Source organism: Acipenser ruthenus, chromosome 16 (genome assembly GCF_902713425.1).
Source record: "Acipenser ruthenus chromosome 16, fAciRut3.2 maternal haplotype, whole genome shotgun sequence".
In the NCBI taxonomy this organism is placed as follows: Eukaryota; Metazoa; Chordata; class Actinopteri; order Acipenseriformes; family Acipenseridae; genus Acipenser; species Acipenser ruthenus.
This window is the reverse complement of record NC_081204.1, coordinates 7,499,500-7,514,688: the sequence shown is the minus strand read 5'-3', so window position 1 is coordinate 7,514,688 and position 15,189 is coordinate 7,499,500. Positions and strand designations below refer to the sequence as shown.

The window sequence follows — 15,189 nt, the reverse complement described above, 5'->3', positions numbered from 1 at the left end:
ACAGCCTAAATCAAAATGACCTAAACGGTTCAATTGGTTTCAGACATTTTTGCTCTTTTAACAGCAACATTACAGTCGTGATTGTGGCTCATCCCAGGCTGGCTCAATGAAAATGCAGGGTTTGCCTTCACCTACATGTGAATGCTTGCTGTGTACTGGTGTTATTGTGGGCTGGTGCTATTGTGTTATTTCTGTGGCCTTTTGAGCAGTAAGAGAAGGATACAGCCCTGGGGTATGTTTTTCTTGTTGTGGCTATTAATGGAGGGCCAGTGTTACCGATGACTTTATCATTCTTTCATCACAAGTTTGCATATAAGATTATTCCGCGGCTTTTGTGAGGGAATAGTTTCCGAGAAGAAGATTGTTATTTTCCTGTGTCAGTTAAACGCAGTTGGTTATTATAGCAAGTGATGTCATTCCTGACGCAAAAGTCGACGGTTCAGCATAAAAGTAACAGTGAAGCAGTGAAAGCCCAATGACGTCAGTGTGTTGATGTTGTGTTGGTGACGCGGCAGGCAGGCAGGCAGGCAGGCAGTGAGTCAGCGGCGGCGGCAGTAGTAGTACCTCCGGATCTGGAAGTGCTGTTGGTGTTAATATAAATTATTCCCCCTAACTACTGGTTTTATACAAGAATGGCGCTTCCTGCAGCTCCCAATCTGCAGTTAAACTCAGAAACACAAAGCAGCCCGATGAATGACCCTGAAAATAACATTCACATCGACGAGAAAGAACTGGAAAATCTAACCAACAATGATCAAGACGGTACAGCCCTCCTTCTCCATTCTCCATGGACATTTTGGCTCGATAGGTGAGTCTGGATTTACTTGTACTCTGTAGTGCTAACACAAACGGCAGCTCTCGTCTGTGTTTTGTATTTAACTTTAAACAACCGCTGTTGGAAAATGTATAAGTAAAAAGGGCCAAAATAAAAGTAACAAACACAGATAGTAAAACATGAGCGTTTGATTTGTGTCGGCCTAATGGCCGAATCATTATACAAGCTGTCTAATAATAAAGAACATTCTTGAAACACATAAACTGACAAGTGTTAAAATTTGTGAATGGAAATCCAATGTGTACAAATTTATAAACAACGCCAGTGGTATTCGCATCGGTTTTATATAAACAAAAAAGCATAACTACTAGACAGGCCTATGCTTACCTATTTAAAACTGTGAAAGTAAAACAGGCAATTTAATGTAAGTATAACTGGAATATTAAAAATCTATAAATACGTTTTAAAAAAAAGGTTAGATCATGCTTACATATACTTTTAATACATGCATACGTTGAAATTAGAAAGTCTAGCGATGACCTCTGTGATACCTTCGTTCTGTACACAACAAACAGTTTGCCTAACGGTGTTCTATATACAGCTCCAACAGTTCAGAGAGAGTGCATCAGTGTTGTGACTTCAAATTGGTCATTAGGTTTGCGAATAGGCTTGCAACTTCAGTAGTAGAGTTTGCTAGTCACCAATGTTGCTAGCTTGAGTTGATACTACAGAGAACAGATGCAGTTCCTGGCTATTTTGTTTCTGAAGATGACACTGATTTGTGTACTTTATTATATTTTCATTATATAAAAAAAGATAACATTAAACTATCTATCATCTGGTAGGGAGAGTTTTTCTTTTCTTGAGTCGAGGCAAGTCTCTATTTGCAAGTGTCTAAACTTTTAGTGCCATATAGCTTTATATAGCTGAATGTCTGTCAGTCTATAATAAGTAGACCTACATATTTATTTAAAAGTAAGATTTAAAGACTGTGACAAACACTACATTTCAACCTAAATTAACTTGTGTTAATTATTTATTCAACGTTATTGAGAGAAATAGAATATTTGGGTATGTGAAGATCTACATGTGCTTATAGTAATATTCCTGGTTTATTGCTTTAATTTTACAGGCTATGGAGAAAAGGGTCAGGCAGAGTATTGGGAACAGAAAATATATACAGTGATAGAGAGGCATGTACTAATATAGTGTTGCAAACAAAAATCAAGTAGTTTAACCATTAGGCTTTTTTAAAACTCCATACCTCCTTAATAATGCATTTAAGCTTCTGTAAAAAAGTACTATGCAGTTATGAGCTGATAAATGTAAAATCCCCAATTCCCATGAATTGGTGATCTCGGTTCATTTGGAGCAGGAACTTTTACACTGAGAAACCAAGCAGTTCACTTAGTCATATTGAACCAAGTCACAAGCATCTTGCAGTATGAGGAATGATGCAAGGCAGTATATGGACAAATTGACAACATCACACAGTCACACACAATATTTACACTTATTTCTGCAACATTTGTCTCTGGTAAAATGATCCATGTAAACTATCCACTGGCATTTACAGCAATAGAAACTTCTGCTGATTGGTGCATAACAGCATCAGAATGCTTGCAAAAGTGCAATGTGAAACCAAATTAACTCTAATATGTAAAGTTGCAAAATACTGAGGATGTGTGACATTTAATCTGGTAAACACATTCACCCAAGTTACCTGATTTAATTAAAAGTATGCTTTACTCTTAAATCACTACATTATTTAATGGTCATATGGTGCATTCCTAGAATGCATTGGCCATTGAAGAGGATCGCAGAAACCAAGAAGAGGAAAATGTACTTGAACTTTGACCCATTCGACTCCTCGTGACCATCACTTTCAATTCAAACACAAAATGTCTCCTTTTCAGTTACTCGACAGCACCCACAGTACAGAAATGTTTATTAATGATCAATAAAATGAGAATACGTTAAAAATAAATAATGATGTAAAGCTGATACATTCGTATCTCAGAGAAACGAGAGGAAGGGGAAATGAAAACAAGGTAAAGGCAATCATCCAAATAAAGCTGAAGCACGAACGGATAATGACATAGAACATCTGTAAAGCACTGAAACACTACGTTAAAAAAAAAAAGAAAAAACCTAACTGTCCAGCTGAACCTCGTCTTCTTTAATATTGGCATAACAAGGGTATCCATGTATTTTACAATAAAAAATAGACGGGCCTCTTCAGTGAGTTACAGTAAAACAATTCCATCCTGGGTTTCTGTGACAGTTTATAAATTACTCGACCGCCGGTCTCGTAATTTATGACATCACAGAAACCCGGGATGGAATTATTTTCCTGTAAGTCACTGAAGCCTATCTATTATTTTCTATCCTATCTATCTATCTATGAGAATGACAAGTTGCTCTATGGCTACTGCTGTAGTGATTGAAATGGTAACATTTTAGCAGGTGTTTTTCTGCCACCTAGTGTAAGAAAAAAAAAATCAAATACTATTTGGTTATAAATGAGCACAATGGTTCTTTCTTATTTCTGGAATGTGGGTGCATCCAGTGAACGAGGAGAAGTCTCCAGAGTCAATTGCCTCCATATACACTGTGTTCCCTGTAGTTACAGCTGTTCCTATGCAACACATGCTTTGCAGTTTCCTTTTTATTTTTAAAGTGTTGTAAATGTCAGATTCTTTTTTTTTTATTACTTTGAGCAAGAAAAGTAACTTGGAAGTGTGGCTTGCTGGCTAGCTTGTTGAAAATGTATGAGCTTATTGTAGTGGCCAACATTAAAATATAACTACAGTACTAGAAACAATTTCTATTCTCAAAGACAGCAATTTGGAAGCGTATACGGTTTAACATGTGTTTTTGTTTTGTGACGTGTTTGTAGGTCATTACCTGGAGCTACAGCAGCTGAGTGTGTGTCTAACTTAAAAAAGATCTACACAGTTCAAACAGTACAGGTAAGATTTAGATTGTAAATGGGACAGGCTTGAATTGGGTTACTAGGTTGTGGTTGTTGTTAGCATTAACCCTGATCCAGGGTGACTTACAATTGTTACAAAGTATCACAATACAAAGTATCACATTACAAAATATCAGTGTAAAGTGTCACATTTCAGAATATCACATTACAGGTAAGAGCAGTTGTAAAGTACAATAAAATCTGTAGCAAAAGATCAAATTCAAATAAGAGTGAAAATAGAGAATACAGTAAATAATTACATGCAAGAGTGGTATGGACTAAGAGCAGTCAACTTATATTAAAACTATTTGCTTATATGAGTAAAGTCCAGTATGAGCACGTAAGTATGATGAATGGATGAGAATGATTTCAAATAAGAGCAAATACAAAGAAAAAAGGGAATATAGATACCTATAAGAGAAGTCAAAATACAAGATACAGGAAGTAGTTATAATTAAGACTTCGTAGAATGTGGCAAGGTATGGAGCTGTTCAGTGCAAGTACAAGCTGACGCAAGTACTGGTACAGTTGGGTGCCATATAGTCCAGTATAGTCGAGAGTTGTGAGGTTTGCATATGCTGTCTGAACAGTTGATTGCTGTAATGTTATTTGCTTGATTGCTGATCTAGTTACGGCAGTGCTTATCAGACAACTGTGAATGAGTAACAGCCTTTGTTGTCGAAATGACGAGACTGCAAATTAATCTGTGTCATCTCTTCTCAAACGGGATAATAGTGTGTAATAATGGTGCGAAGAAAATACTGAATGCAATATTACAGTGAGAAACTGATGGGACTTGGATGCAACTAGTTTTAGTATTTTATTATTGGTAGTTTGTTCACCATTATCTCCCGCTGTGGAGCATATACCATAAGTTGGGTAAGTATAATGAAAGTACCTGTACTGTATATAACTGGAGGCATAAGGAGATCCCTGTCCTTATCTTTACCTATGTGTGTCCCACTTGTACTTGCTCTATAGAAGCCGCTTATCCATTTTTTTTTTTACCATGGTGTACAAAACATAGATGTACATGTGACAAAAAGGAAGAGACTTTATTTTGAAATATCATTGATAAGACCACTGAAGTGTATGCCATCTGCTGGATTTTATACGGTAATGCACAGGGTTTTTTGTATTGAGCATTTCCATGTCTGAATGCTAAGATTTTGTTTTGGGTGTGGTGGGGGGGGGGGGGCTTCTGCCATGAGGTATACAATGATATGTTTGACAATAACATATTGCAACTTCAATATGAGGTTTTAATTTAAATTTAAAGTAACAAAGTAAAACGTGCAACTATAGAAAACCAAGCATTTTATTTCATGTGTGTTTGAACTGCAAGATAAAAAGCTGCACATTTAAAACTTTTCTATGCAAATGTAAAGGTATAGATTTATTTTTTTCTTATCAAAAAAAGTTTATTGCAAAATGTACACTATAAAATAGTATTAATGGCAAACAATGTAACAGATAAGCAGAGCCATAGTTACAATGGGAATATTGCTGGGTACATTTACAAAAAGCATTGATGTTGGTTGTTCACTCTAGTGGAGTTTGGCTTAAACACAGATAATTACAGACATTTCAATATTGTGTGGTGCATGCTTTTAAAAGTGTCTGTGTAACTAGGATGCCTGAATAACTACAATAGAAAGCAAGCAGAATAACATTAGTGTCAGTGTCTTTTGATAGTACTTTGACATTTTATTGTGCAGCATTTAACGATTCGGAGAGTTGTTAGAGACTGTCACTTCCTGCAAACTATTCTTTGATAAACTATTATACAGCTTTGTTACTCCTACTCCAAGTACATTGCCATTTTACAGTATAGCACAGCTTAGAAACAACTAGTAGATATGCACAGTTTTTATGTTTTGTGTGTTGCTGTTTTAGTTTTTTTTGTAATGGGATCTGAATCGAGCCAATTTAGAGAGATTGTTGTGTTGTCAATATCCAACATATGCCTTGCTCACGCCTTTAACTACATGACAGAAAAATGTTACGACACGTACTCGGCTATTTAAGGACGTAGAAATCTACAGTATAATGCCATTACTGTCCAGATCCTTTGCTTTTTAATCTTTTTATTTCATAAAAATGAATATTTGGAACTGCAATCTGGAGATGAAAGGCCTCCATTTACGTTGCACTGAGACATCCAGTCCTTTTATTGCAGGAGTTCATTATGATTCCTCTGAACAGCATAACCACATATTTTTTCTTTTTCAATTTCCAGAGTTTCTGGGGTGTTTATAATAATATTCCTCAAGTGTCTTATCTGCCTCTGAGGTGCAGTTACCACTTAATGCGAGGAGAAAGGCGGCCGCTATGGTAAGTTTATTTATTTGTTTATAAACAAATTTGGTTTGCATAAGGCAGTGAACCAAAATGCAGACCCTCCTCCCCTCCCCCACTGCATCTGGCATTATTTTTACAGGGAAGAAGAAAGCAATTCAAAAGGAGGAGTGTGGAAGATGAAAGTACCTAAAGAAAGTACGGTATGTGTTCAAAAGACATTTGCTTATTAATGACATGATTTTGATCCTTAAATTGTGGAGACCAGTTGCATGTTTGTGTTACTTGCTGGTTCATCTCTTAATTACATAATTTCATTTATGTATAGAATTACTAATAGAATTTTCAGTAGTCAACAGGAACAATGCTTTGCCTTAACTATATATACAAAAATATGTTTGCCGTGTAAAGCAGGTCATTAAGATGTATTGCCTTTATTTATACTGTAATGAACATGTGCATTAACTGTTTGGTACTGAAAATTTTGGAATGTTAAATTGCACAGGGTTCACAGAACCTAAAAAAAAATGTCTATCCGTCTCATATTTCCAGTTTTAATTAAACTGGGACATATCTGTTATAAGGTCAATTTATAAATGTTATGTTTGCTGTGGTCCTTTTTATTGTTTCTGCTAACTAAACAGTAAAAAGGCGCTTTGGGTAACTCTCTGTCCTTCTGTTTTGTAATGGCAGACTGTAGTTTGGAAAGAATTATTACTTGCTACTATTGGAGAACAGTTTGCAGACTATTGTGCATCAGGTAAAGATTGCCTTTAACTTTACAAAACAAGTTTATAATTAAAGTGGATGTTTTTATGAATGACACTGTTGCATTTTTTCTGTTTTTATTTTGAAAGTCTCTTACCCAATTGCAATGAAACTTGAATCGGTTCTGATTTGTTGGACTGTTGAGGGTGATAATCTGTAGTATTTGCTTGAAGAATATTCATTATTAACTGATGTATCTGAATGTATGTACAAACTATCTGTATTTTAGATGACGATTTTACCAACACCAGTATTTTCAGAAAACACAGATATCGCCCAGTACCATCAGGGAAACAATATATCAGTCGAACTTTAGTAAAGTGGTGAATAGTGCCTTTTGATGTCACACCCTAACTTGCTGTCAAATACCTTAATTTATATCTTTGAAACTACTTCCCTGGAATTGATTACATTTATCCAGTCTACATTCTGTGAACACTACCAATAGATTTGTTCTAATATTATGCTGTCCATGATGTAGATGGTCTTGGTTACTTACGGTACTAAAAGCATAGTACACCATTTATCAGTATGTACCTGCTGCAGGACATGTGTGTTTAACAGTTGCAGTATGTATCAAAGCTGGTATACAAGAAATGAAAGTGATTTTGTTATTCTTTCTTTTAGAAGATGAAGTAGTTGGTGTCAGTGTTAGCGTCCGAGATCGAGAAGATGTTGTTCAAGTCTGGAATGTAAATGCATCATTTGCAAGTGAAGCAACTATTTTAGGAAAGATCTATGAGCTTCTCCCGCACATATCTTTTAAGGCAGTATTTTATAAACGTAAGTATTTAAAATCGGTCATTTGCTTTTTTGCCTTCTTTTCTAAACTATTACGTTCTGTAAGAATATTATATATATTATTTTTTTTGGGGGGGGGGGAGGGAGGGGTATTTTATATGGTTTTGTAAAGCTCATTTTCAAATGCTAATATCTGATAAACTATTTTAGGTGACATTTTCAGGTGTTCCATGTTATTGTATCTGCTTGGGCATAATCCTATAGTACCTTTCCCTTGGACCTGTGTCCTAATATGGCTGCCATATTGTGGTAATGTGATTGGCGTAGTACAGTATAAAAACGTATCTCAAATTAACGTTTGTGGCAACAATATTAGAAGCCTCATTACCTTTGGGGTACTGATTTGGGTTCAATAAACCCTGCATGTAAATATGTTTTTGACTGTGACCTAATATGGCTGCTAGAACAAGGTCATGTGACTTTTTTTTTTAGTACACTTTGAGTTAATGTCTTATAAATTAGTGTATGATTTATTTTCTGTTAATGTTTCACGACCAATGTTGTCTAGTAAAAATAAGCATTTCACTGCCACATTTGGCAATATCAATGATGCAAACCACTTCAAGTGTTTTGGGTACACAGCTGAATTCTTAATTCTCAATTACCTTTCTATACAGGTGTTCAAGAATAACAGATCTTTTATTTCATGCTTACAAACCATTCGATCATAGGCACCATCCCACTTGCAGTATTCCTTTTGGGGATGCTTTGTTTATGTTCAGTATATGTCAATTATAATATGTATTTTTATTTTTCCCCCCTTTACAGCTCATGAGGAACATCATGCTTTTGAAGGAGGCCGTTCAAGACGCTAGCCGCACCTTGTATAAAATTTACACTTTTGTTGTGTCTTTTGAGTTGAACATAGAGTACTGGATCTCACCCTTGCTGAAACAGTACTGGTTTCTTAAATTGAAACTACATAATTTGTGGTAAAATATCAAAGCAACCATCTCAATTTGTAAAGTTCGACATAATGTTACAATTTATAAATTGCTGTATATGTTATTATATTTTAAGTGCTATAGAGATTTTTTATTTTTATTTAACCATTTCCTTATGCATGCCATTTTACCTAACCATTAACTCTTTAGGGGCATTCCTGCTCTTCCAAGTAAGACGTCCAAGTGGTATTGTTTAAGTACATTGATTTTGTAAACAACTTATAATAAGTAGAGCACATGGGTAAGAAGCAGTTCATTCTAATGTTCCAGTACAAGTGTGCATACTCGCTTGCATACATTTTAAATCACGGCCATTTTAAATTGTAATCTTGAGCCATTCCTAGTGGTAAACAAATACTGTCTTGCTCCCATGGGAAGAAATAATGCACTGCAGTCTTTTAGTTCACTGGTGTAGACATTTTAAGTTTTTTGTAAAAGTATTGCACTGATTTTTCACAGTGTCAGTAGCACATAAATACTGTATTGGTAGTTGGTGGTTGCTGGTTTGCTCTTGTTTCTCTACTGTGTTTACAGTATGGTGATTTTAGTTTATTCCCTCTGTGATGCCAAATAATTTAAGTATTTTAACTGGCATCTGCACAGTATTCTTTGAAGATACAATAATAACATTGCCAGTGCTTAAATATAACCCCAGTGCGTCTCTTAATGTGCAGTGGAATATATGATTTGGTTTAAATGACTATTGCAGACAGAGTTGCGTTGGTTAGAATAGTGTGGTCTTCGTGTGACCTGTTTTACAGCAACTTTCTTTAATAAATGTTACTTAGTGTTACAATAAAGAGTCACTTTTACATTGCAGATATACATGCTTTCACACTGGTGCCGGTCATTTTACATAAATTGACTGAACAAAACGTAATGGTGACCTTCACAGATTCCACTGTGCAATGTAAGATCTCGATTCAAGGTACACTATGTTCCCCTGCATGAAATGTTCAAATGTTTCAAAGAGTAAACAGTAGTCGGTATATTATAATTTGTACTGTATTTTATATAATAATACCATGTCAAGATTGTAGCTCTTTGTTTTGTCACCAAATTAAAACAGTTTCATCTAAGGGTATACTACACCTCGGATAAATAAGATACCTTGCTTGTATTAGGAAAAACAATTGGCCAGATCTATACTGTCACAGTATGAGTTTATATTGAACAGTGGTATACATCCAAATGCCTCTATTGTCACCTCAGATTGGGAGCTGTTTGTACATATCGCTGCTATGTAACCAAAGAGTTAATGTTTAATACGTGTTACATGGTGTAGAATACAACACTGAAAGGCTATGAATGTACACTTGCCCTGCCAAAATTATTCCCAGATAACATCTAGTTTAAATTTTTTGCTATAGGAGTTCAAGACGGTCACAATTTTAGATTTCATTTTGTAAACTTTGATCTTAAATATTAAAACACCCATAAAAGTGTTCTTGCCACAGACTTTGTACGTTCGATTTGCATATTGTTTCAAATACATTGTCAACATAGGTTAAGGTGAGTTATGGGAGGCCTGCTTTTTTTATCACTCGGGTCTATCAATGTGAAAATGCACTAAAGCACAAAAATGTTAAACATTGAGTTGAAAGTTATATTTTAGTAAACATACAGTAGGCACATCAAAATGTAATCTAGACGTTTTTTTGTTTTTTTTAAGTACAACAGTTATATGAAGCATCCTTAAAGTATAGAAATTGATGTTTTTTAATAAGTATATATAAATATGTAATAAGATAGTTGTCAGATATGAGACCTTGTGAAAGCTAATAATGTTCATAATTTACAGAATGGTGCCTTGTGTTCTCCCAGGGTTTAAACATTTATAGAATGTGATGTTTATTTGAACTTTTTAATAGTTCTTCTGTATATGAAATATTTTTTTTTGCTTGTAGGTTTTGAAAAAACAATTCAAATAAAATGTACAAACGTATTTAGTTTGTTTGTTTTATTACTGATTGTTTATTTTTTAGGCAAAACTTTTTTTTACGGTATTGTCATGGTAGGGTGGCTGCCCTTCAAGACCATGACTCAATGATTCATGTTATTGCCTTCTGAAATTAGGTAAAACAACGTATGTTAAACATTGAAATCTAAGTAATAAAAGGGTAATCTCAGGAAAGATGTTGGAAGCAATATATACATAAGGAAGTGTTCACATTACAAAAGTAGGTTTTACAGGTTATACTTGTGTTTGCATAAGTTGTGAAATGTTATTAAAAATAAGTTACTTTAGCTTAATATCTAGTATTTGTTTAGATAAGTGGAATTCAATCTTAACAAAGGAATGTTATTTCACTTAAATCTATATCATTGTGGGTTGAATTTAAGAGTTTGAGGAGGAATAGTAAATATTACTAACACACCTGGTGGTTGTTGCACAATTGTCAGAATTGATGCATCGCTTTTACAGGCAATAAAAATATGAGCAATTGATACTACTCCCTTATGAAGGTGAACAATCTTAGAACATTCATATTTTACTCTTGTAACGGTTTCCCCCTAGTGGATGCTTTGGGGAATATACATTAGAGGAAGGGAATACTGCACAGTAAGTAGTTGGACACACAGATATTTTGGCTTGGTTCAGCTGTTTATCTGTTCTCAATAAAATATTAGACTGTACATTTCCCCCTCTTGTTTTGCAGTTTGCAAATGTAATGGTGTTTTTTAAAGATATAAAAACTAATATTTAGATAATAGTGAGGTTCATGAAAGGGAACCCTAGTCCTGTATATTAAGAAATTAATATGGACTTCTGAGTTTTAAGAATGTTTGTTGATAATTGTTTACTTTTAATGAATACCACATTACTATATATTCTCTTTTCATCTCTGATTTATTACGTGTTTTATTTTTTTGTGTAAAATCTTTGTTTGCACATTACTTTTTGCAATAGCAAGGTCATTTTCCTGAGTAAATAAAAGGAATATATTTGCATTATGCTAACATACTTTGGTATGCCTAAAGCTGCAGTAGTGGACTGAAAGCTATCCCTTTGGAATTCCAGGGTAGATTCCCTTCATTTGCTTAATTACCTAATTAACAGAGAGCTAATTACTTTGTTATGTGCATGAATGCATAAGAGGGGGTTACATAATCCTCAATTAGTTTTCTTTAAGAGGAAGCATATTTGATCAGGGCGCCACAGTTTAACCAATGTGTATCCAAGCCAGTAATGATATGTAAGAAAACAGCTGTCAAGATGAGTCTGAGCAAATGACAGTAAGTTGGTATGGTAGAATTCAATGAAGATTTTAATTTTTGTGTTATATAAATACATGCAGGTGTAAATTCACAATCTGTTTGGGAATAAATATACGGCAATACAAATGCAATTTTTTTTTTTTTTTATATTTCCTAATTTGCCCAAATCAATACATTCTACCCAAATGTAACCCATAATAATAAGACAAAGAAATAACAAAATGCTTTCAACATGTTTTTCTTTAGAACATATTTTAACTAATGATAATATTGGCAAGTTCTTGTAAGGCTTTTGAGCTGCAGCGCAATTGTCAGAAGGTGGATATGAAGCATCGTCTCACCATAAAATCCATAATAAATAAAATGGACATTACAGATGCTCATACAGCAGGTTTGGAGGCACACTGTGCGGATGCATTTTCCCCCACGGCAGAAAGCTTCACACACGTTATGATGTGAACCCAAGGAAAGGATAAAACTGCAGTACTGCTTAGTTACACCAGATGGCAAAATCGTAGTTCTGTCATCTTTGGAGATTTGTAATCCAGGTATTGAAAATGTGCAGCAGTTTGTACAAACCAATATTAAGATTGCATTTTGGACTGTACTGTAAATGCCAAACTGTCCTAAATATTCATTTGAATACACACATTTATGTATATTCTGTAGTATTTTACTTATCACAAAAATCATAATTTCCCATTTTTTCTTTAGTACCTGTTGATACCCAGCCTCGTTTACAAGGGAGTCATGGTAAGTACACAATCAAACATGTTATACTGTACACAACACACTTGACACATTTTATGTTTTCATTCTCCATAATGTTAAGCTACTGGTGCATACTGGAGGTAGTGAAAGGATATATTCTGACCAGTTCAAATGCATAGTTTTGTACAGAGGTTTGCAATCTATAAAACCAGTCACACTTAAAATAAGTGCCGGTTCATGCCTGATGATCATGGGTTTTAATGTGTGTACCACAAATTGATGCTTACTCCATATTACTTCATTACAATATCCTATGTTAATTATTGTATAATTTCAATTTAAGCTGTTTCAGTGAACTGCAGATCTGCTGTGTTGGTCAAGTGTTTTTTTTTTTTTTTTTTTAAATATAACATAAGTACAGTTATGGCCAAAAGTTTTGCATCACCTAGAAAGTACAAAATGATATTGCAAAAGTCTACCGAAGCCTACAGTATTTCATGTTTGATTTTGAAATGTCATATTTTATGTTAAGTATATGAAAAACTACAAAGCGGTATGTAATTCAATATGTTAACATAACATTATTCAACAGGTTTCTTTCGACTTTATGATGCCAAAGTTGTTTTTATCTATAGGGTGATGCAAAACTTGTGGCCATAGCTGTAACTATTTTCTCCTTATCCCATTTAAGAAATGCATAACCAAAATGTAACAATACATCAATACTTCTGTTTATTTTATAAGCCTCTTTAAATTGAGAGTAGTATTCAATTGCATTCTTTCTCATTTCAAAGTAGTATGTTATTTTCAGTGTACAGCTGCTGTCTCTTTTTCATTACAGTTCTGTACTGAGAGGGTGATTTTCAATCACTCCACATAAAGGTGGAGTATCACTCCAGATTAAAGGATCAAGCGAGTACAATAATACAATATAATAATAATACATTTTCTGTTTTGTAAACACAATCAACCCTAACATTCACCAGTTAAACATTATCTTCAGCTGATTTAAGCTGAATTTATGTCACACAGGGTAATTCTGAAATGTAGGACAGAAGATAAATACACATTTAACATTCCTACGAGATAGAAGAGAGCTATTGAAAATGGTACACCAAAATGAAAATTGTATTTATTTATTACAGTTTTAATACTGATCAGGTAAAAATGTAAAGTTTTAATGAGTAATATATATATATTGATATATTGATTATTTAAGATCAAAGTTTTAAATTGTGGCCCCGATGACACTGAAAATGACTATTGTATGTTAGCATGTGACAGCTATGTAACAGTGTGAGGAGATATGAAGTCAAGACCTGAGCACACTATCTGCTATACATTGTGTCAAGATTGCTAGGTACAACACATTACATCGCTTTGTAGTGCACCACAACAACATGATACAGCCCCAGCTACACATGGGACAAGAGCTGGGGCTGATGCTCATGCCAGTCAATAAACACAAACCTGCAGGAGCACGCTTCAGCTCATCAGATTGAACAGCAGAACATGCTGAGACATGCCAAGGAGTATGTGTGGCGTTTTATTGTTGTTTGCCACAGTGGTGTTTACTGTTCACCTTTCACTGTATGGCTGGTTTAAATATAATTTCCTTGATCTGTAATTATGTAACACATATTGCTTCATAGTGCGTGAGAATACATTTTTTTGAGTACCCACCAGGAATAGGGTACAATTCTGTGGGATTTTAATTTGGTATCCAGCGTAGAACGAAGTCTGATTACCTGGAATACTTGGTGTGGCCCTGCAGTTCAAGCATGGCTAAATCAAGTGCTAATCAATGCAAGCGATCCCCACTGAGACTATTGAGTAACTTACACACTGGGTTTAAATGAGCTTGTTTGAGCTGAATGAAATCCTGTGTTGTCTTAAAAGACAGTCTAGTCTAGAGTATGTTGGAAGCACAATACTCAGTACTCCAGTTAGGATTTTATATTTGATGGAATAGGATCTGCAGGCCCTGTCAGAGAGAGAGAGACACCAGACACCAGGTGACAGGTTTTGTTGCTGAGCAGCTCAGTTGGTCTTCCAGCAGTCACACCAGGCTCCAACAACAAAAAGCACAAATCAGATCTTTAGATAATAGGACCCTAGCAAGCTGTCCTAGAGACTCCCCTGACCCAGGATCAACGTTCTCTTCTCGATAGTTCCCTTCACACTTTTCAGATCACAAGACTGCTTTTTACAATGTACAATATAATGATAATCACATTACAACAGAGTATGCTGTCCTGGCCTTCATTTCTCATCATATTTCACTCTCTGTTAAGACCCCAAACCAAAAATGGGAAGCAGGTTAATTGTTGAAGTCACAATCTTAAGACCAATTCTCCACTGTCAGATGACTTCGGAGTGACATGTTTAGGTATTATATATATATATATATATATATATATATATATATATATATATATATATATATATATATATATATATATATATATATTAATTAATCATAAATATTGTGTTATTCCTATTACTAATGATGGTCATGTTGCTGCTATTATTATTATTATTATTATTATTATACTGTATTTGGATTAATCATTTTCTCTATAGTTCAAATATCTAATGATACTACTGTACTTTACAATCCCTTATGAGTGAATGATCTGATGTTTACCCCCTTGTGGTCAAAAGGTGGCGCTCAAAACCCTTCAAATAAAAACTCATTA

At 34.6% G+C, this 15,189-nt stretch overlaps 1 protein-coding gene across 1 annotated transcript; it reads left to right on the top strand.

Moving 5' to 3' along the window:
• Nucleotides 1–470: 470 nt before the first annotated feature.
• On the top strand, nucleotides 471–10,505 carry LOC117411774 (eukaryotic translation initiation factor 4E type 3). The gene is made up of 7 exons (XM_034903737.2): nucleotides 471–808; nucleotides 3,675–3,747; nucleotides 5,989–6,083; nucleotides 6,190–6,250; nucleotides 6,741–6,807; nucleotides 7,443–7,598; nucleotides 8,385–10,505. Exons 1-7 carry the CDS (start codon nucleotides 633–635, stop codon nucleotides 8,429–8,431), a joined length of 675 nt encoding a protein of 224 aa, XP_034759628.1. The 5' UTR covers nucleotides 471–632; the 3' UTR covers nucleotides 8,432–10,505.
• Nucleotides 10,506–15,189: the final 4,684 nt, after the last annotated feature.